This window comes from Scardinius erythrophthalmus, assembly GCF_964197995.2.
Source record: "Scardinius erythrophthalmus genome assembly, chromosome: 15".
Lineage (NCBI taxonomy): Eukaryota > Metazoa > Chordata > Actinopteri > Cypriniformes > Leuciscidae > Scardinius > Scardinius erythrophthalmus.
Window position 1 is genome coordinate 32,507,074 of NC_138235.1, and position 24,156 is coordinate 32,531,229.

General features: G+C 36.9%; 3 protein-coding genes across 5 annotated transcripts in view; all 3 read left to right on the forward strand.

Annotated features, from left to right (window-relative positions):
• The first annotated feature begins 1,125 nt into the window (after positions 1 to 1,125).
• The window catches only part of hoxc10a (homeobox C10a), a 61,457-nt gene continuing 38,426 nt past the window's right edge, over positions 1,126 to 24,156 (forward strand). For 2 of the 3 annotated variants that reach the window (XM_081387165.1, XM_081387166.1), the window contains exons 1-2: positions 1,126 to 4,208; positions 6,322 to 7,623. In XM_081387165.1, the coding sequence (XP_081243291.1) occupies positions 3,464 to 4,208; positions 6,322 to 6,596 (1,020 nt within the window). In that variant the 5' untranslated portion in view covers positions 1,126 to 3,463 and the 3' untranslated portion in view covers positions 6,597 to 7,623. Of the gene's footprint in view, positions 4,209 to 6,321; positions 7,624 to 22,198; positions 22,329 to 24,156 lie in introns of those variants that run through there. The other variant, XM_081387167.1, reaches the window with a different exon arrangement.
• On the forward strand, positions 14,327 to 16,802 carry hoxc9a (homeobox C9a). The gene is made up of 2 exons (XM_081386771.1): positions 14,327 to 14,981; positions 16,035 to 16,802. Exons 1-2 carry the CDS (start codon positions 14,414 to 14,416, stop codon positions 16,277 to 16,279), a joined length of 813 nt encoding a protein of 270 aa, XP_081242897.1. The 5' UTR covers positions 14,327 to 14,413; the 3' UTR covers positions 16,280 to 16,802.
• On the forward strand, positions 20,123 to 24,045 carry hoxc8a (homeobox C8a). The gene is made up of 2 exons (XM_081387171.1): positions 20,123 to 20,823; positions 22,199 to 24,045. Exons 1-2 carry the CDS (start codon positions 20,388 to 20,390, stop codon positions 22,513 to 22,515), a joined length of 753 nt encoding a protein of 250 aa, XP_081243297.1. The 5' UTR covers positions 20,123 to 20,387; the 3' UTR covers positions 22,516 to 24,045.

Genomic DNA, 24,156 nt, shown 5'->3' on the forward strand with positions numbered 1-24,156 from the left:
TGTCCCATTTGACAAATAACACTGTTTTCCAATAACATGAAAAAAAAAATCAGACACGTTTTTGGCATCAGATTTTATAAAATGTTGGACTGTTGGAAGTGACAACAGTTTCCAATATGTGTGGTCTGAAAGATTACTGCAAGCCGTACAGTTGCGTAGGCTACTTTGGACAGAGCCTATTAACACTCATTGAATGCTTATACTTACTTCCGCTCTCCTGTGTGTGATGAAAAGCTGTAAATACAATCGCCACTGGTGCCCACGAGTCATTTGTATGGTCTTTCGTGATATTAAAATTTAATATAATGCTGATGTGCTTTCCGATTACCACTCCCTGATTTATAAATGTCTTTAAAACGTTACATGCATCAACCATAAATTTCCATAGACTTCTGCGGCTGGAAGCCTGTTTGGTGAAGGGAAACGGTTAAAAAGCAGGTCTCTTTAAATTGGAAATATGTTTTATGAGTGGTTTTAGATCCCAAACAAGCACGGAATATCCTACTCTGTTTTTACTCGTTTCAAGGCCAACAGACTTACGTGAGGCCTACGTGGTGAAACTATAGCCTATGTGTTGTTTCATTTTCCAAAGTCGTTTTGACGACTATTCTTTTCTGTGCCGTTTAGCTCAATTTACAGCGCAGTGCATGTAATGACAATTAAAAAATGATCAGAAATCAATACCTGCTCGAAAACATTGATCTATTCAAATATAAAAAAAAATATTATTTTTATATATGGAGTGGGTGTGAAAAAGCTATTCCTATTTTTTTTTCACATACACTTTTTTTGTTATCTGCAATTAACGTGAAAGTTGTGCAATTCAATATTCTGTGTGATATAGCCCCGAAAGAAAAGGGGATTAGCTTTTGCTGTTTAACAGTAACAGCTGCATGTAGACATTTAATAGTAGCCTATCACAAACGTCAATAGAAGAAAAGGGAATGTTTGAGAATACTATTAAAAAGCCTCAAAGCCTTCCATGTGTTCTTTTCGGCATTCACACGAACAAAAAGATAAACAGATCATTCAAATAGAATAGCCACATAGACCAGTTCGGTTTCATTTTTATTTTGTGTAATTTTGATTCGTTGTTGTCGTTTTTCATCCTATGAAATAAGCTGTTCTGAAATAAGGGACAAAAAAAAAACAAAAAAAAAAACATTTGATCACGCTCTTTACTTACATTGAGACAATGACTTTGCATATTTAAGTCGACAGTAAGTATACAGTTTAATGGTACATTTGTTCAATATTTTTTTTTAAAAGAAAGTACTCTCGCTGCAACACTAAAAATACATTACATTTAAACAATATACATCTGTCCATAATCCATAATGTACAGGTATTTTAAATGTTTTCATTTGACTCTCTCGTTGTTTCTAGACATAATACTCATCGAAACATAATATTATATTGAACAATATTTACTACAATTTAAATGTGTAAATGTAGGCAACTTCTGGAATACGTTTTCATTGTCATGACATCTGGAATCAGAAAGTCACTGCGCGAGTGGATGCAGCATGACCTGTAATTCATTAAGACACATTTTAATTTTAAATTTCAGTTTCCTATATTCAACATTGACTTGCAATTCCGATATACTTACAATTATACCTGATATGCAATTATACAATACAAATTATATAAGTTGTAGACAATTACACACAATCTCAGATTTATAGGATAGGCTATATATAGCCTACTTTGATAAATGCATATTTTCAACACACAGGTTATTAATCCCTTTGAATAATGTGCATTTCATTTAGAAAAGTATGTTAACATATGCATTTACATACGTAAAATATAATGTTAAAAAAATATTGGTGTACATAAAAGACCAGATCATGCAACGCATTGAATAAACTCTATACGTTTATATTCTTTCATGAGAGAGTGTATTGTTTGTCTTAAAAGGCTGAGTGACAAGTGAACAGACCAATCACAACAACGCCCCATGTCTTTAGCTGAGTCTGACCTCGTTGAGAAATGCATTGGCCAGCAAACATAGAAAAGATCATTCAAGTCCAAGGGTTAAAACAAATGTTTAAAATTATATAAATTGTAGTAAGCAACACTAAAAATGACCCAAACAGAGTACATAAAATACGTATTTTTTACGTGTTTTTCCATAGTGTATTTTCATTTCTCTAGCTGATTCGATGCAGTTTGGTAAAACGGCAAAATAACGACCTTGTCGAACACGAAGTGTGTCATTTTACCTTTTCCCTAAATTGAAATGTGTGCTAAAATCGGAAAACATATTTATGTAGTGTGTGTATATTACAAGGAAATATGGTTGGACCCAGAAACACAAATTAGCCTACACCCGTTTGACGAAAGACTTAGGGGAAAATGTCCCAAATAAAAACAGGTTTATAAGGCTATTAGCCTATATAATTAAGTGACTGTGAGAGAAAAAATCAACACACTTACTAAAACTCACACAGCTAACGCTAACATAAAGTTATAGCTAAATAAACAGGCTGAGATACACAATTCAGAGCATGTTATTCACTTTTAATTATTTTAAAGTTTTCTTTTTGCTTTTTATGCAGCGTTGTAGATCACAAATGCATTTAAGATAGCCTATACATTTAATTGTATGTATAAATGTAAGATCATTTCGGTACAATTTACAAAATAATGTGCTATTGTCGCCGTTTGGATTTTCTAAATGAATCCTTGGTTCCTCGTGTTTTATATTAGGCCTACATAAAGTCAGTTACACAGAAAAATATAATGGCGAAAACATAAGCAGTCATCTTTCCGAAAAACAAAAAAACAAAAACAAAGAAAAACTAAAACTAAAATATAACAAAATATTTAATTTAATTCATATATAATTGATCCTCCTGATGGAATTTGAGCGAAAAGAGCGAAAATACCAAGGAATGGATTAAGCAGTGTGTGTCGAGATAGACAAGAACATTGACAGAACGTGTCAACGGCGTCCTTATTCTAGAAAAGTGCATGTCCATTTTGAAAACAGACCCTATGTGCAGACTTGTAAAAGTGTGTGGTATTAACCATCCTCTATATTGACTCATCTTGTGAAATTTGCCATTGATTTCCATGAAGTGTTTAGTTTACTTGCCTCTCTCTATTTTTCTTTTGCAGACGCATAAGCCACGTAACTGTATATCTGAAGACGATTGTTCTTTGTTCTGTTGTTGGTTTCCTTGTCCGTGAAAATCGGCTAGATGGCGCCATTGCTCCATGCTGTACCACGTATTTTCAACAACTTGACCCCAGTGACGTCAAGACGGTCTGGCGCATCAAGGCCACTTTCAAAACCCTATTGGTCTGAAAATCACATGACAAAGCGCCTTGAATCCATAATTATGTTGCTGATATTTTTCGCCCCCCCAAAAGATGTCAGCGTCCTACTGTCCTTATCCTCTTCGGCATAAAGGAGATTGTTTTGAATCAAAAGAAAAACGAGCCAAGTTGCAAAATGTCATGCCCGAACAACGTGGCAGCCAACAACACATTCCTGATGGACTCGCTGGTGGGAGGAACATCTCCGTTCAGAGGTGAGAGCTATTCAACTAACTCTGGAATGTATATGCAACCGTCTGCAGAATATGGTTGCTCCATGATGGGTAGTTTTGGTATTGTTGGTACCCCTCTCTCCAAACGGGATGACTTGCAGCAGAGTGGGATGCATCTCAGCAGTTACCAGCACTCGCATTACCTGTCGCAGCGGGACGCTTGGATCGCAGGCTCTAAAACTTACAGAGGCTCACAACCTGTTGCCCAGCCTTTGCATCCATGTTCCTTTCCAGCCAGCAATGTGAAAGAGGAAGCGATTCCTTGTCTTTACCAGCCTGATATCGACAGCGCCAAGGAGTCCGCTGAGAAATCCACCTACATCCGTCTGGGAGACAATAACAGCCACCCGAATCAAAGCGCCGTCTCCACCCCCGATTATTTCCGACGGAGCCAGGTGTACGCCAGTGAAAGGGGCCACCATGGAAGAGATGAGTTCGCCTCGGACTTTAACCCAATTTCCAGAATATCCACGCCTGTTGAGGCACTAGCAGCAGATGCATATGTCAAAAGCAGCAAGGCAAGGCAGGACCCAGAAGACAAGGGAGGGAGTACGCAGGAAGACGACATGGATCAGAGACAGGCAAGAAAAGAGGAGAGTGTCGCAAAAATAGACAGTTGTTCTGATGATTCCGAAAGCGAATTGAAAGGTGATAACTAATTCCCCTCTCTCGCTCTCTCTCTCTCTCTTATGCGTCTCTATAGTACGCATTGTGTTTATCGTGCAATTTATACGCGAGAATTAGTTTTTACGTGCATAGGATACGCATGGGTAGGTTTAGGGTAGGTTTAGTAGTGGTGTGGGGTGCGTGTGTATTACACGTTTGGTTAGGATTAGTGGTGTGGTGCGTGTGTATTACACGCAATAAAGTGCATATCAAATGCACGCGAAAACTGCGTATCATGCACGTAAAAACTCATTTACGCGTATAAATTACACGATAAACACAATGCGTGCTATAGAGACGCATTTTCATGAGACCAGGCTGCTCTGCCACACACACAACACACACACACACACACACACACACACACACACACACACACACACAATAACAGCGCGCTTCCTTCTATGTACAACATGCAAACTGACAACCAAGTTGCACGTCAAAATTGCAGACCTTTTTGTTGCACAGACGACTGTTCAGGCCCTTCCTTACAGGCCCAGATTGGATCTTCGTTTGTTAAACAGTATCATGTGTGCTTAAAAATGAAACGGCATTTAACACCGTTAAAAAAAAATAAAAATGGGGCTTGGCATTGATATAAACTGGATCACTTAACACGCGGTGTTAAAGTGCGCTCTACAATACATCCATCCAAGCACATCATAACAAAACAAAACAAAACAGTTCACACTAATCAGCTAAATTTCATTAAATTAGATTTTTTATTACACTCCATCCAGTTGGTTGTAGTTCTGCCCGCAATAGTGTAGACTAGAGTGAAAAAGTGAAAATGACGTTTTCCCCGCAAGCCACAATATATATATTGAAGTATTTTCTGTTATTGTTTTTATATATATATATATACACAGGTTTAAATGAAGAATCATAAATGACTACATCATTTCTTGATGATATTGGTAAATATTTGTATAAAATTTTGTTTGCATTTAACGAAAAAACAATAGCCGTTTAAGTAAATAATGTCTATTTAAAATACTTTAAACGTTTAATTATTTGGACATGTTTAGCGCTTATTTTATAATGTTGTTTTTGTATTTTGTCGTCATAAAATGTCAGTAAACTTATTCATTAAAATCTTATTAATGAAATTTGAAATCATTGTGTGGTCCTTAAATAATTAATTCAATGTGGTTAAATAAATGTGTAACTGACAACATACGACAGAAAAAAAAAATATATATATATATATATATATATATATATATGGCCTATAAAAAAAAATATATATATATATATATAGCCTATATATCTTAGTTTATTTTACTAAGCTCTGCATCGCTCTCAACTGTAGGCAAGTTAAATTCAGGTTTTATATATATATATATATATATATATATATATATATATATATATATATATATATATATAGCCTATATAGGCTATAATTATTATTTTCTTTTCTTGTTTGATTAATCTCCGTTATTATAATGTTTGGTAAGTGGGCTAGTCTATGAAATTTCCTGAAATCTGCAAACACTTCCATCTGATCTTTTTTTTTTTTTAAGTCTAGGCTAATTTGTTTAGTTAATCTAACGAGATAATTCATATTAAAATAAATATTTGTTATGTTACTTTATATTATTTGCAAAGTATTGTATGTTTATCATTGTTTTTGTCTTTGTGGATGACGTTTCGATTTAAAATAATTGCAGGCCGATGACCGACTGAAATCACACAAATGAACTTGTGAAATTGGACGGACATGTAGTTCGTCCAAGCAAGTATACACATAGGCTATAGATAATAATTTAAAATGCATAAAAGAAAATGTCAGATAGCCTATGTTAAATTGAGGAACACGGCATCACTGCATAAGAAAAAGGCCAGTTTAGATTAAACCATTAGATCATAGACCTTTAGTACAAAACATTGAGCATAACTTTTATTCTGACAAACAAAGAATATAAAAATGAATATTTTATGTGAAAACCAACAAAAAATCAAACTAAACTAAATAACACATTCAAACGAGGACCTGCAGCGCCTCATGCAGTTCTGTTATCTTGCAGTCATACTCCGGCATACCTATTTCTCTCTCTCTCTCTCTCTTTCTCTCTCTTGTTTACTTGTGCAGATGAGGCTAAATTGGAAAAAACAACGGGGAACTGGCTAAAAGCAAAAAGTGGACGCAAGAAGAGATGTCCTTACACAAAGTATCAGACACTTGAGCTGGAGAAGGAGTTCTTGTTCAACATGTACTTGACTCGAGAGCGCCGTCTGGAGATCAGCAAGAGTATCAACCTCACAGACAGACAGGTCAAGATCTGGTTCCAAAACAGAAGGATGAAGCTAAAGAAGCTCAACAGAGAAAGTCGCGTCCGAGAGCTAACAGGCTATAGCTTCAACTGAGGGCTTAAGAAACAGACAGAAGAAGAAATCATAAAAATGAAAACATATTCTCTCGCGTTCCCCACGTTCAGACCCTCTCTATTTTTAATCTCCTTTTCCCCTCTCTCATGTACCCCTTTTCATTCACAGACTCTCACACACACACATGCAAATATAAAATAGCAAAGGCCCATGACTTTCATTTCAAAGGAACTGGAACATCCTGCAAACAATCTTACATTTAGATTACAATTACACCCGAGTACACCCAGAACTGAATAATTGTAAATATGACAGTGGCGGAAGAAAAGGATCCTTGGTGCAAATATTCGTGGCGGATTTGTAATTTTGAAAACCCTTAACACAGAATATAAAAGCGAGATTTCTATTTGGATGTCTTAGCTTAATTAGTTTGCTGTCAGTGCGCGTGTCGTAGGCTATACATCGCGCACTCTGTATTTTGCATGCTTTGTTATTGACGTGTATTTGTCAATTTGATGTTTAACTCGAGAGGCTGAAAAATAAAACAGGGGGTGGGAAAATATTATGTCCTGGTATGTCCTTCCCCTTGCATATTTTCTCCTGTATTCTGATGACAGAAATCTTGGGTGAAGATAGGGAAGAGAGGCAAAAAGAGAAAGTGCATAGCACTTTCAGTATGAGTGGAAGACTCATAACGTTGATTTAAATATTATCCAGGTGACCACAGTAAGTCAAGGTCATAAAATTGTAATGTCATGACGGTCCTGGAAAGCGCTGGGGGTGGATTTTATGATCTGCAAATATAATGTGCTGCTGCAGTAAAGATGCATTAAAAGGTGAGTGGAGGAGGGCTAATTCACATACTCGGGACTGCAATGTGCTGGCCTCACTGACGCGCTCTGCGGGCTGCCTGGCTGTTTTGGAACCAGGAACCTTTCATTATGGAGTTATGGAACGCTATGATACGATGGACTGAACACGGAAGAATGAAAGAACTACAGCAGCGGTGAATGAATGAGTGGATCCTATGAGCGATGCTAATCAGACCGTGTGCAGAACGTTCAAGGTAGGATAACGTTTTCCTTGTTTTTCCCCCTATTGAGCTGAGGGAGGCTTTTCTGGATGCTCTCACGCGCTGGCATGGGTAACAGCTTTGTTATAAGCGCATTTCTTGACAAGTGGACTTTGCTCTCCGTGCTTCTGACAGTTGTTGTTAAGAGAGTGCTGTTGTGGATAATGTGCCCCATGCAACTTCCAAGCACAATTTAAAGTTGTGGAGATCTACTTATACTAACATTATGTGTAATAAATTAATTTCTAAAACTATTTGCAGTCCCTCTGACGGACAATCATTGGGGCGCAATTTGTTTACAGGTGCGTTTAGGTCTAAAAAAAAAAAGCAACAGGAAACATTCTTCAGTCTCATTCTTTTTGAACATCTGTACTTATTGCATGCTAGTAATTTGTCAATGGGTTAGACATTTCTTTTTAGCAATAGCAATAGGCCTGCTGGTTTATAGAAATGTCAATTGGTGTTCATTTTGGTGTTAATTCTCAAATCTACCCAAAAGCCATGGCCTCTCGGGCATATGCTATAGAAACACAACAGACGAGGTTTGATTAAATTAGCGCTCGAGGCTCTGAGGAATGGAATAAAACCCTTACTTATCTGTGCAGAGCTTGTTGTTTGTCTCCTCCTGTGGATAACGCCGTTACGCGCGGCTGGTGCGTGGTCTAGGTAGTTTCATGTTGTTGGGATTGGCTTCCTGGCTCGACAACAAGAAACTGCCTTGATTACGTCAGTTCGTCTTCATCAAGGGCGACAATTGCCGTTAAATTACACCCTGTGCAATGAAGTTTCCGCAAATGGCATTGTAAATGAACTGAACGATTATAGCCACAGCGGGCTCTTTTTCTCTTTTGCTCGCCTTTGTGTGTCGGGCTGTAAAAGAGAATTTAGTCTCTCAGAGGGAGAAAGGACCGTTAACATTATGGGGCAAACTTAGACTGTTCCTTATTATGGCTTATTCTTTTATTCCAATATATGTCCCAACGTGTTTTAGCCACTTTTTAACAGTAGAAATGTTAGTGGCTGAGGTGCTAGCAAAGAAATTACAGACAGAAACAGATAAATTGTGGACTGACGGACAGAAAAAGTGCAGCTTATTTTTCCAGCTATTAATTATAAATTTATCAGCTATGAATTTCTTTCCGTGTAGTTAATTGTAATTGTGTTTGTGTATGTATGAGACTAATTACCTTTATAAATTTTGATTTTGTACTCTCAGAAACGTGACACAATTACAAAATCTCTTTTGAAATAGTGCCACATTACTTTACACCCACATGTGGCCCAACCCAACCCAACCACAGCATTTTTAAGCTATAAACAGCCTGGCTCAAATAGCAAAATTGCATTTGTAAAATAACGTTTAAACACTTTCTATAACAGACATAACAGCAACATGAGCAGTAGCAGTGGTCAGTAGTAACAGCACATGCTAAACGTTAAAAAGCGTTGCCACAGCAGAATTACTCTGGCTTGTATCCAAGGCAAACAATGTTTGACCTGTAACTTCCGTGCACTATAAACAGTGAACCTGTGTGGTTCCTTCACGGATATTCTTCTACCATATCATTTTTGTATTCAATCGTTTGTGTATATATATATGTATATGTGTGTGTGTGTGTGTGTGTGTGTGTGTGTGTGTGTGTGTGTGTGTGTGTGTATGTTCCAAGTTGTTTTAGCCACTTTTTAACATAGCATTTATAGCCTATATATATATATATATATATATATATATATATATATATATATGCTAGGCCTACACACACGCACACACAGCTTGTCGCAGCTTGTCTGAAATTTATACTCATCATATTAATTCTAAATTCTGCAGTAATTTCTACATTTGTTAATTAGTAAAACATTTTAGTATACGATGCTTTAGTAGCAACAGAAATGCAGAGAAAGAGAAGCTTTTTAGGCAGTTAATGTGCATTTTGATTAATGTCTGAATGATGGAAGAAACTGTTTTTTGAAACTTGAATATTTCTAAATATAATAAATAAATGTATCATCATTTTACATCATCAGTTAACATTTGTGGGTCACTCCAAATGAGAAATCGGGAAATCTCAGTATTTGTGCTGTGACTTTATTTACACTGTACAGTAAGGACACAATGCTTCCTAAAACCATATAAATAATATGTGTAAATACTAGGCTAAATGAGTTAAGGTAATGTTTTTGGGAAAGTTGTTAGTTGTAAAAGGTCTCATCAGCGACTCTTCCTTTTTCCTGGGAGAGTATAGTCTTTGTATTTCACCAGATATGCTTGTTTTCTTAACCCCCCCTCCCCTCCCTTCAGCTGTTTTGCGACGGGAGGAGACAGTCTGGAATCCAAAGTCATTTTCATTCAGTTGAGTGAATGGGGTTCTCCTCTGGAATGCGTCACCAACAAAGAGTTTACAGCACGCGTAATAGCCCCACAGGACACTGCCGCCGAGCATGCGGATATAGCGGCAATATCCTCAAATAGCTTAAGGATTGGTAGACGTCAAAACACCTACTCTTGCTCAGTTTATATATATATATAATATGTTGAATTGCTGGCTTGCATTCAGAAGCATATAGTACTGTATATGTGCGACACATTCCGCATTGGGCCTGTCTGTAGCATTAGCAATGGCATACCCCTGTGGTGTAAACATTTGAATAGATGTCCACACGCAGATACTGGGATGAGAATTTAACACAGATTATGGTTGCTGCTTATTTTCAGGGGGCTTGAATGGGGATATTGATTAGTTGTTGTTTTTTGTTTTAACATTGTGCATTTGATTGATACTATTTTAGCCTATTTGAAACCTAAAGGTCAGTGTACAATTTGACAGAATTGATGTAAATTAATTTAGTTTTTTGTATGTAGCTATACTGCATTCATGTTGGAAACTGTAAATTTCGCCCTCATTTTCTGCATTGTATGTTACGAGTTTGTCCGGAACAGGTTTGATTGCTGCTTGAGCTGAATAGAGAAAGAGTTTCTAATCCAAGGCAAGTTACTTTGCTAAATAAAGATCTTTTACTCGGCTTTTTACAACAAAGTATGAATTTAATCTTATACCCCAAAATATTAAATGTTGATATTAGCTGGTGTTTTCAATAACTCAATAGGCTAATATTAATTCAACTAGTTTTTTGCTCTCCGGAAACAATTATATGATAGGCTATAGTGTGGTAGAGTTATGTCTACCAGTTCTGTAGATAAACTGATAAACTGTGAACATTTTGCTTTATTTTGTATCCTCCCGTCTCCCGTGAATGAATACAAAGATATCTGACACATAATAGTAAAAAAAGGATAACATATAGAGCCTGAACAGTATAGTGTATTGTGATGTTCACGTTGACCATGGCGCACATAAGGTCGTTTAAAAGCTAAAAAAAAAAGACCTTATTTTTATACATAACATATTGAAGTTATGTGGGATGATTTTAAGAAGGTACTCTATTGATATCCATACGACCTCTGTCTTTTAACACCGTTGTGTGGTTAAAACAAAATTTTATTTTTAGGCGCAGTGGCGCTATAAAGGCTACTTAGTAAATAAATGAAATAATACTCAGTATACTTCACACCAAAAAAATAAATAAATAAATAAATAGTTGAATAAATAAAAATGCTAGCGCTTGAAATAAACTAAGAAAAAATAAAATATTGATTTTTAACCTGCTCTTGACTTTTAGGTGTGCTGTTTTTTCCCCAACTATGCAGTACTAAAACAAATACTGAAGTCGATCAAAAAGCAGCCTAATTTGAAAAACAGATAGGAAGCTGGAGATTAATGTTGAGAGATTCCCGTAAATCAAAGTGCATTAGCAATGATGCTGCCGTGCTGTTGTAGTCTCAGAAAGGACAGTATACTCTGATGTGTTTTAATGACGACTTAAAATCAGTGAAAAAGATTCAATTATGCTAATGCAAGAAAATGGTATTTGTATATTATGAAGCTACATTGTTTTTTTTATAGTCACACGAGACTAAATGCGTTATTGTGGGATCATGTGTGAATAACCAGCTTATAAAGTGCTATATTTTACATATGCTACTTTGTGAATTTCAGTATCTTAAAGATGTCTATTATTGGCTAATGTGTATAAAGTCGGTGATGTTCTAAAAGCTAAATGTAAGGATGGATAGAAGAGTGAGTGAGCTCGTAAAGCTCAGTTTTATCCTGAGTCACCCTGCAGTTTCAGTGCCAAGACTGCAGCTAATACTATATTCTGCAGATTTCTTCACTGTTAAATCACAAGGTCGTTATCAATAATTGCATAAATGAATGCGACCACATAGCGAACATCTCGTTTATAAATTATATCTCCTTGTTCCAGTGAGAGAGCGTAGTAAAATTGCTATTCTGTCTATATGAATCTGAAATATTTTGTGAAGAAAACATCCTTGTTATTCACCGAATTAATGTTCAAATCTAATTATATATCATACCTGACAGAAATTATGGATACAACTAGGAATAAAAGATTAAAATTCCAGTTAGAAATTTCAAAAACATTCATAGAACAGTCAAACAGTTAAACACGGTTTTATTTTTTTATTTTGATAATGCTTTATTTATTTAAAAACAACATTATATTGTCAAACAAACAGCGTTAACAACATTAGAACACCATAATAAGACATTCATTTAAAAATAAACGTAAGTGAACAACAGTGAGTGAACCACGACTTTTGGATCAGGTACCACGCCCTCGGAAACACGATAAAGGTTTTATAGGCTATAGATATGATGCCGTGATTTACAAATGTGGTTAAAGAACGTTTTAGATTACATATATTTGTTTGTTTTGTACACGCCACAATGTAATTATTCTAAGAATTTTATTAGATGCATTGATACCACAATAAGCTGCAGCCTCCCATCAAGGCTATAAATTATTAATACACTTTCTTACGATTTTACTTTCACTTTTGTTCAGAGTATCTAAATTATATTGCCTATGCAGTCTATTGCAAGTAGAAGCAATCAGATTCACGCCATAATTAAGCTGCCACGCCTTCCTATAAAACACAAAATGATTAAAGGGAATGATGGCATGAAAGCATAAATTCAGTATATTTTGCTTTTTTGATTTTAGTTGTTTTATTGAATCAAGAACTTAAGTTGTTTTACTAATGAAAATAGTACATTGATGAAACTCATTACTTTGGGCCGAGTCTCTGTAAACAATTAATATAACATAGTGAAATTTAATATTTTAATATTTGCGATACAAGAGTAAGATGAAGAGTCCGCGGCGTATTATATTATTTGGTGTGTTTATATTTTGACAATGTCTGGTGTTCCCACAGAAAACAGGGCGGTAAAAAAGCCTGACCTCATGTGGCCGGTTTCATACAGGGCCTAACACTGACAATGACTGCAGACCAAAATCAACATAGGCTGTTTCCAAATTTCGCAATTTTCTTAGAAGAAAAATTAAATCTAAAATATAATGACACACATATTTAATAAAATGTTCAAATGGTGTTATTTTGTACACGGCAAGAGTATGGCGTTAAAGTAGGCTATTTAACGATTTAAAGAAAAAAAATGTTTTGTTTATGTCTGCGCCAGTATTCATAATTCGAAATTACAAAACCAAATAATTCGGAGAAAAATATATTCACAAATATTTCACATACCTTTCAGTTTTAGTATAATTTTATTTTCAGTTAACAAGACTATTTGCCTCGTATTACGACTAGAATTAAGTTCGAAAGAATCGCAAAAAACTGCTAAATAAATAAACAGAAAATGTAAAGAAAGGAAAGTATATAGAATTTGCTAAACTTATGTAGAATGTATTATGCATTTGCCTTTTCAAAAATATCACAGCGAAATTGCTATTTAAATAAGCGTTTTCAAACCTTTCTCTCATGCAATATAACGGAGTTTGTGAACAGTCACTCGTCTTTCTTCTTGTAGCCTATATTCGACAGAGGTTTGATGAGACTTCTTTCACAAGCGAAGTGTTGGTTTTACGTTATACCAGGAACTCAACTGCAGTTTTATTAACGACACGTTTATGAACAATCAAATGGTCCTCGTAAAAATTTATTGAAGGACATAAAAGCATGCACGACCACTTGACGAATACAGCCGCAGTTGTGGTGCGTTTTCAGGCGTCTTACTATTCCCATCGCCCCGATTTGTTTAAAACTCCATTTTATGAGGGATATCCCAATTGTATTTATTTGAAACTAGTGGAAAATAGGACTTCAGTGCATAAAAGCAACCCTCTAGACAGCACAGGAGCCGTATATTTGTCAAAATGAATCCATTGGGTCCGTTCCAATTATATAGAATTAATAGTGAAACTGAGAAAGAAATGAACAACCTTTTCTTTTTTTCTAATTGTTTTAATAAATAACATTGTTCAGTGAGGGATGCGCACAAGGCTAGCCACAGCACAGTAGCATTCCCTCGACAGAGATTGATTACACAAAAAAATAGTGCCCTTTTAAAAACCCTTAACACACACTGTGCTGCTTCGTAAGGCTACAAATAACAAATCGGTTGCATCATAATATATTAGAAACACATCATCTTCATATATTTAGGCTTTATGTAAAAAGACAATATTAGTATTAAGCAACCTACTGCAAGCTCGAAGTGCATTGCTGTTCCAGGAGAGAGCGCGCATTGATCTGCAGTGCAGTTTTTCAGGGGGTAAATGCAATCACGTGTTCCTTGGGCGTCCAATCCCAGCTGGGGAAGCTTTCTGAAATAATTACCTGTCTTGATTGTTCTACGGTCAGATAAAAAAGTACACATACACTCCATATAATAATCGGATGCATGTAAAAGAGAAGGGAAACATCGCCATGTCGGCTACGGGTCCCATAAGTAATTATTATGTGGATTCCTTGATCAACCATGAGAGCGAGGATGTTCTGGCGAGTCGCTTCACAGCCACTGGTCCGATATCCTCCAGCTCACGCCCGACGACCCTGGTACCGGAATGCGCGGATTACCCGTCCTGCAGTTTTGCCCCGAAACCACCCGTCTTTACTACCTCGTGGGCCCCTGTTCACTCCCAGTCGTCAGTGGTTTACCATCCATACACTCACCAACCTCACCTAGGCACAGACTCAAGGTACGTTCGCACTTGGCTGGAGCCTATTCCCGGTACCGTGTCTTTTCCAGGATATGCAGGGAATAGCAGGCACTACGGGCTGAAGCCCGACACCTTCCAGGATCCCCGTACTGGGGACACTTTGGGCTCCAACGGACGCACTTACACGGATTATCTGTACTGCTCCGCCGTCGACATTAGAGAAAAGCAGCAGAACACACCATCGCCTGAGACGGAGACTCTGTCTTCCGGGAAGCACAAAGACGACAAGCTTGAATTAGACCCAAGTAAGTTAGTGCTATTCTTTGTTTACAACCGGGTATATGGGATGCTTCTCAGTTTATTGCGTTTGCTTGGTGGTTGGCTGTTGTCCGTCGTAAAACCAAGTTCTATACTCTTTCATCCTCTCGGCCGACTCAAGTCTGCTTTGGGGCTATCCACTGATGACAAACGCCATAGGATTGGGTTGTAAAACGAGCTATAAAAACTCTCCTAAAAAGCCAAGTCTAGCAAAAGAAGGTAGCATGTGATGTTTACAAATAGCCGCATACCATTATCATTATCGTTAATTCTAAAATGATACTGTTATACTGTGTTTTGTTTAATGTGGAAATGTAGATCATTTTAGCCTGCCGCTGGCTCAATAACAATTCAGGCGTTTGAAAAGCGTGGATGCGTATTAACCATACAGATTAAGAATTCGTATACCTAATTTTGGGTTTCAACTGTATATGTTTTATTATAACTTATAAATACTAATATTGCTTGTTTAGAGGTGTATTGTCATGGAGCTTATTACAACATAGGCCTACTGAAATGTCTAATTAAAAAAAACCGTAAAAACGGGTATGGTGTTTTGAACTATTCAATTAAACATAATTTACATTTTAAAAAATAAAATCAAACCTAGCATTTGCATCGATAAACAGCACGTGGAATGTTCACAGTGCATTCACTGCATAGCAGAACTTTGAGCGTAGACTTGTGAAGGCTTGAGTCACAAGCCTTTGCTTTTTTATGGGCCTATAAAGCAAATAGGCCTAGATACATTCACTAGTTTACAGCGCCATTTCTCTCTCCTAAGAGTTTGCGAAGCTATTTCAAATAGACAGAGATGGGGGACTTCATATGAAATGACTTTTTTTTTTCACGTATAAAGCCTGACCAATTGAAGATTAATCTTGCCAAAATGAGAAGTGTTGTTAGGTGCTACAGTTCATAAATTAATACTTTAAGCTATGGCTGTCATAATCAAGAAAGAAAAGACTTGGATCAATAATAATCTCAGCGTATTTGTTTACAGCAGCACCTAATCATACTTTTTATGCGTTGTTTTTCAGATAATCCTGTGGCAAACTGGATCCATGCGCGCTCAACTCGAAAGAAGCGTTGTCCATACACCAAGTATCAAACACTCGAACTCGAAAAGGAATTTTTATTCAATATGTACCTCACAAGAGACCGGCGATATGAGGTAGCAAGGGTGCTGAACCTAACGGAGCGACAAGTCAAAATCTGGTTCCAGAACCGACGGATGAAGATGAAGAAAATGAACAAGGAAAAAAACGACAGTAAAGAACAATAGACCAAAAGTCATTAATCGGACACAGACTGAAGGAAAACCATAATTTAGTATCATCACGAGTCTTAACAGTTGCGGCCTATAAAAGGAACAGAGAAAACAAATATCCTCTATGGATATCCTTTGAAAAATTGGTGAAGTATGATTTAATATAAGCGTAATTTTACCATGCTGGATTGAGTCATATTAATATTGTAGTTTGGATTTCCATAACGTTTCTTTACTCACAAAGACAAAAAGTGGCCCGCAGTTTCAGAGAGAAAATACTTGAACTACTTTATTTTCAATTTCCTAATTTATGCTCTCTACGTGGTTGTTTCTTTTCTATGCTTCCATTATTTTTAGGAGGTTTCAAAGCCGAGTATTTTATAAATAACAGTTCTGTAGTTCAAAATATACGTGTTTGCGTCGATGTGCTTAGTTTGTTTCTGATGTACCTGTTTGTGTATTTTACATTCTTTAAACTGTAAATGAGTTTCATTATAGATTGTAGATATATTCAAATATATACAACCATGTTAATATGACTTTTGTGTCTCATTTCATTCATTTGACCGCACAATGACGACATATATTTTTCAGCGAATAGCTTTCAGGAATTAGTTAAGTTTATGCAATCCAGTTATCAGGCCTACACACACAGTGTCCTCATGTGAAAAGTTTCGAGGATGGACTAAGTGCACGATGGCCAAAGAGGTAGTTAGTGTGTAACAGTCGAGATATCTAATTTACACATCCCACAAAAAAACATACCGAAAAGCCTGTGGAAGGCCTCATCCACTGCCGTGCCTTGGGCTACTCATATTTTTATATTTAATTGCAAGCCTGTTTCCAAGCACTGAAACTATTTTTCCTTATTTTTAAATTGTATATTATTTTGACGTTTAAATAAAAACATAAATAGTTTCGTTATTATTATTATTATTATTATAGTTTTAAAATGATTTGTGCAATAATACATGACAATGTTCGGAGGAAAAAGATTTCAATCTGCAGTAGGCCTACAGATAACTTGTCAGAGCCACAAAACACATACATATTTTATGGAAATGTCAACAACAATATCAATAAAAAATATACCTTTTTGGCGTTTTTAATCAGGCCGAGGGATTCCGTAAATGTAAACAATTTTTGATTTTGAAGTCAATGTAGACTGCGCGTTTTTGGGGTATGAACTTAATTCTTTTAAAAGGACCTGTCCTGTAATTTGAGCGTTCTTTATTTATGACTAAATTGTTTGTCACCTTTGTATTTTCAACCCTCTTAACTTACTGTCTGTAACCGCACAGGCGTAATCTTAAAATCATCTGATGTTAATATTTTCTTATTTATATAGGCTACGAGTAGCAGTTGTGGTATAGATATAGTTAAAATTCAAATGTTTAGCGTTCTACGCTGGACTGAAATTGCCTTTTTGTGGGCCTTAACAATACGAACAGGATGCTGTGATTTCAAAGCCCGACCGACCACGTTTACGGCTTAAAACAAAAATGCTAGTTTTACAACCCTGTTGGAGCTTGGTGGTGTTTGTCTCAGATGCAGACGAACAAAGCCAACCTGGCTAACTGGCTAGACGTCTGGGCTAAATTACTTTATGGTTTAATGGACGTTGGTGGTGGACCCTCTCAAAGAGATTTGCAGAGCCATATAGTCCTTTGGGCAAACTAGAGGTAAAAGCAATCCACCAACAGACACCACAAGATGCATTCAGAACTCACTCCAAGCCTTTAAATGACGCTAAACTGAAAAAGCTTAGTTTTCACTAAACACATGCTTCTAAAGTTAATTTACAGTGTTCATACTGGTGCCGTACGCCTTTAAATCATGTATTCGGTGTTTTCACACTCAAATGTTTCCAAAAGAGGCTACAGGTGCATTAAAATAGGCTTTCTGTCATTGTCCTAATTTATTCGGATGACTGTGTTTTGCCAGTGATAATTTGTCAATGATAATTTGTAAAAGTTACCCCTGAGCACACTAGATGGCGCTATTGACTCACAGTTAACGCATTTTGGGCTGCTAAATCTTGGGAGTGCTGCAAGAAAAGTGCTGAAAGAATGGCCTTCTGTTATTAATCACGATGATAGCTTTTAAAAAAATGTCAACACGCTAAAGTAATAAACTTTACGTTCACACCATCTTTATCATATTCGTAAAACAATTGTTTGTTTTATCATTTTTGTATTTAGTATTTTTATGTTGTCTCGAATCTTCGTGCTACGGTGCTTTTCCCCACTCTCTCTGTCTCTCTTTTGTTTTGTCAAAATCCGTAACTCACTGATGCTTTTTAAAAGCGCATGCAGTGTCGGGTTTTATGCTGCCGTAGCTGACATAATTTATTGAAGGCATGCTGGAAAATTGTCACAGCATTTCAATCTCATGTGAGATCAGGTTTACAAATGTCACCGATATGCTTTCCGTTTGTTTCTTCATTTTTGGATACCTTTTTATTTTTTAGAAGGCATGTTTGTCTTTGCCACTTGTTTGACATTCTCACATATATGACGCTATAAAAATTACATTGATTTTGTAATCAGGGCCTTGTATAATATACCGTATCCCGATAATAATTATGATGATTTTATAATCCCTTTCAAACAATGTGATAGCCTAGCCTACTTTTGAAAATTCGTGTTGAATGTATTGTTGTTGTTGTTATAAAAATATAATAATTATAATAATAATAATAATAGAAACAATATCGATTACTTCAATATTATAATAATACGTTCGATTTTTTTATTTGAAAATAAATACAATTATTTACTTAATTACTATTTTTTAATTATTGATTTTTTTTTCATTACAAATTTATATAGCCTACTCCATGGTATGTTCCTGTAACTGAGACAATGGCCCAGAATCTGCATCTTTATAGACTGTGAGATGTCTATAAATTTCCTGTGTGTGCCTTTCCCGTTTAGCAGCGTAGTGTAAAAATTGTCAAGTAACGACACGAAACCACATGCTCATATTTTGGGAAGGACTTTAAATGAGCAAAGCCGAAATAAACAACAAGCCATTAATGTGTCTAGTAAAATAACGAGGCATCTATTGCGCAATTTTATTGTGTCAGTGCGGCAGATTTACAACTTTTAGTATGGTTTAGGAGGGCCAAGAGAAGCTTGTATGTGTGTGTGTGTTAGCAGTCTAACACAAGTAATCAAGGTAGGCGTCACAATTACTCGTCACAAACTGTAAATATAGCAGCAGCAGCAGCAATAATAATAATAATAATAATAATAATAACAATAATAATAATAATATTTTATAATAATAGTGTTACAATCTTTTCTATTGTCATTTTAAATGAGTGTTTTAGCTGGTAGACGGTGTCAATCGTTTTAGCCGTTTCTTCGTAATGTTCGAAAACTTGAGTTATGTAGTCCCTGTGGGTTATGGCTCGATACGCAACCTTATAAACCTATCATAATGGATGTGTAATGGTCGGAGCGTATATGGCCTTTTGAAGGGAAATGAAACCTAGTTATATCACAAACGAAATACCAGACAAATTGTTTCAACGTCCGCAGGACTAACCTGTACGGCCATTTCGAAGCTACAGTAACCTGCGGATATGTTCTATAGAAGCCATTAAAAACTTCAGTGATTCGTTCATTTAATATGTGCAGCCGTTTTTATTCAATAAAAAAAACACACGTACAACTATGTTTCCCCTTCAAGGTAGACGCCTGTGGACGCTTTGGAAAGATGACGAGCCAAAGGGTGGGGTGTAGGGGACAAGGAGTGGGGGGAGGAGGGGGTGGGGGGGTTGAGGGGTCTCATTGTAGTGGGGGTGGCTGGTGGGAGGCAAAAAAAAGTACGAGCTTGTGACTGAGCCGTCGGAGCTAGCCAGCTTTAACCTTAACACACATCCACCGTGCGCGCCATGATTTGAGGTTGCTAAAGGAAAAGGCAGGCGATATAGAGAGAGAGAGACTAAGCGAGAGGATCTGAAGTGGGAGCTGCCTCAGATTGTCCGAAGGGGCAGCATTTCTCCATCTAGTTCCGGTTGCTCTATCTGCGTTGCATGCCATTTGGAACTGCAACAATAGGTTGCCACCATTTAGAGAGGAGAATTTATTTTATCTCTTTTTAATGCTAGATAAACATGAGCTCTTATTTTGTTAACCCTCTTTTTTCCAAGTACAAAGCCGGCGAATCATTAGAGCCAACTTACTACGACTGCAGGTTTCCACAGAGCGTTGCCCGAAGCCACACGCTCGTGTACGGACATGGAGCAGCTGCGCCGGGGTTTCAACACCCGTCGCATCACGTACAGGACTTTTTCCATCACGGAACCACAGGTATCTCCAACCCTGGTTATCAACAGAACCCCTGTGCATTGGCATGTCACGGAGACGCTACGAAATTTTATGGATATGAAGCCCTTCCAAGGCAACCGCTTTATGGTACCCAGCAAGAGGCCAGTTTAGCGCAATACCCAGACTGTAAATCGTCCAATAGCACTAACCCTGGAGAAGGACAAGGCCACTTAAGTCAGAACACCTCTCCGAGCCTCATGTTCCCATGGATGCGGCCTCACGGTTAGAACACTTACTATTTCACATTCTGTTCAATCACTGCGTGTGAGTTTGTCTGTGTGACTGCGTCAGTGTGTCAAGAGCGTGCAGTGTTCATAAACACAGATCAAAACACAGGTGGGTTATGCTTTTCAGGTTGCGAAATTGTACTTAATTATAGGCGCTGCAGCGTTTCGTATTTATTCACTTCACTAGACCCTTAAGTTTATTTGTAAAACGAATGTAGTAGTGTTGGCTAGATTGTGCAGACAGAGCTGAATGGATTGAGATAATGCTCGCTATAGTTAGATATGATCACCTGTCTTACCACCTTTGTGATGACTTAAAGGAACGAGGAAAGATTCGTGATTGTAATGTGTAGTGGTAAACAGTAATAGCAAATAGTTCAAATAAGTGTCAAATAATTCGTTTGATTTAAATTGACGCTGTTCGATTGTTTCCGTTGGTTTGTGTTTCCTTCCTGTTGAGATGGAAAAAGGAAAAATCTAAAATGAAATTTTGTAAGTCAAATTATATTTTCAAAGAAAACCTTTTAACACCTACTAATGACAAGTGTATTTGAGTTGCATTGAGAATATCTATTTGCCTACTTTAATTTAAAACTAACTGGTAATGAACCTGAAAGAGGAAAGGATTTCAGTCTATTTATTTTGTCCGAGTGATAGATACTATGAAAACCTGTGTGTGTGTGTGTATGTGTGTGTGTGTGTGTGTGTGTGTGTGTGTGTGTGTGTGTGTGTCTGTTTGTCTGTTTGTCTGTCTGTCTGTCTGTCTGTCTGTCTGTCTGTCTGCCTGCGTGTGTGTGTGTGTGTGCGTGCGCGCGCGCTCCCGCGCACCAGGTTATGTGAAATTCTGTGCGTTACTGAACTGAATTAAAGCTGTTGTGTAACTCAAACATAGAAACAAGGAATTTATGGAAGAAATCAATTTACATAGATCTACTAGAAACGCCATTGTATAGAAGCGTGTAAATTTAATTCCTTCTATAGCGACAATGACTGCCCACAATTGACATAGCCTACCTGAATATGTTCTGGTGGCAAATCGTAATGAGGATATTAGACTATAAGGCACGCTATGACACACACACACACACACACACACACACACACACACACACACACTGTGTGATTTGTGCCAGAATGTGTCCTTGGTGTGCTATGAGTTGAGAGATGTGTGTATGGGTGTGTGTTTGGAAAAAAAGAGAAGAAAATTCCATTTGTAAACAATTGAATTGTTTATTCATTTTTAGTTACACATAGACATTCCTAGCAATTTATGTTTCCTTCATGTTAACTACATCCCAGGATATGTAAATGAAAAGAGAGCGACGCGATGGAGACATGCAATTGACAGATATTTTTGTTTCACTCCAAAGCTCCTGGGAGACGCAATGGAAGGCAGACATACAGCCGTTACCAGACTCTTGAGCTGGAGAAAGAGTTCCTCTTCAACCCATACCTCACGCGCAAGCGCCGGATTGAGGTGTCCCATGCGCTGAGCTTAACCGAACGGCAGGTGAAGATCTGGTTTCAGAATCGCCGAATGAAGTGGAAAAAAGAAAATAACAAAGACAAATTTCCGGGCCAGAGAGGAGAGGCTGAAGCAGAGGCCGAAGAAGAGGCCAACGAGGACGCTGAGGTGGAGGAAGGAGAAGACAAGGAAACGGAAGAGAAAGAGGAAAGCAAGGAGTGATTTTATGGTCTTTTTTATGGTTATATGGCAGATTTTGAAGAGGTCTCGCGAATGGGCAATGAAAAGGAAGACGCGCCAATTTTATTACAAACAGTTGGGTCAAAAAGTGAGAAAATCCCCCTGCATACAAAAGTACACTGAAACCTGCCCAAAGGAAAAAAAAAATGCATTTTTTTTTTACCAACACACGAGGACTTTTACCATTAGCGAAAAGTGGATCTGTGTATTTGACAAATTGACAAACTAACAGGAACACAATGTTTTATTTAGGTAAATATAAGCAGCATGATAAGCATATAACGGAGTTAACATTTATTTCATATTTGATGAGGATGCCTGGGGGATAAAAATGACTAAGATGCAACCAATTAAAATACTGAAATGATTGCATCAGCTTGTCACTTTTAAAAACGGCTGGTCTTGTATATAAAATCAAGCCACAACATGCTGACATTACGAATCAAATTGGCAGAGGAATAGATTATGTATTCGGTCTAACACTATTTCTGCAATCCGAATATGGCAATATTGCATTAGTGCTTAGTGTACTGAGAAAGGGGATGGCAAGTGTAGAAAATGCATTCTGTATTACATACTTTATCGCTTACCTAACTGTTTTTTATCGTTATTCTATGTGAGTGGGCCAGGCTACAGTTTGTATTTTTTCGATTATTTTATTGGTCTCACCAGAGATTGCAATCGTTTGAAAATCTCGAGAGAAGCTACCTAATCATGGGAAATTTGCAATATACATTTCTACCTAGAGATTTCATAGACTCTTGTTTTGTAGTATTAAACCTAAGTTATGTAACTTACCCTTTTAATCACTTATTATGATTATCGAGCTTTTTTGAAGTCTTTGGAAGACACCAATAGCTCAAAGCCAATCTTATATTTTAAAAGATTGCACCACGGCACTACCTAAAAACAAAGTTTTGCTTGCAAGAATGAATTATTCATTTATTCTACACGCTGCTTTGTTGAAATTATTTAGACATTTCCCCCAACAACTTAAACTGCCTATAGAAAATGCACATTATGTGTAGATGAACACGTTAATTACTACCCTACCTTATCTAAGGAAAGAGAGTCATTTATCGTGCTGGTGTTTTAGCGTAGATTTTGAATTGCACTGAGTATAACCTTCATGTACGTCTTGTAATATCTTGCTGTTATCAATATGCTCGTTTTACTTGTGTTCCTCTTGTGAATATAGACAAATTCGTGTGTGTCCACGCCATTGTTGAAATCAACAGAAGAATAAACAAGATGGCTCATTCTATCACGTCTCATTTATTTATTTATTTATTTGCCTGAATCCACTTATTGACATGATACTGAAGTAATAAAACACCAAAATCTGCTTCTTTGTTGTTTAAGTACATGTTAAATACGACAAATGCAACACTTTTTGATAGTATACATTTCATGTCTGTGAGGTGTCTGAAATGGCAAATGCAACAACAATATTTCACCATTATTATCTGTTTTTATAATTGAAAACTTTTCAAGCTTTGAAAGATTGTCTCTACGTAACAAAAAACAACGCAGCTCAATCTCTGTAGCAAACAACCAACGGCTGTCTTTTAAATTCCCCGTTTAATAAGAAATGTTATCAATCCAAGCAAAATGGCGTGATCA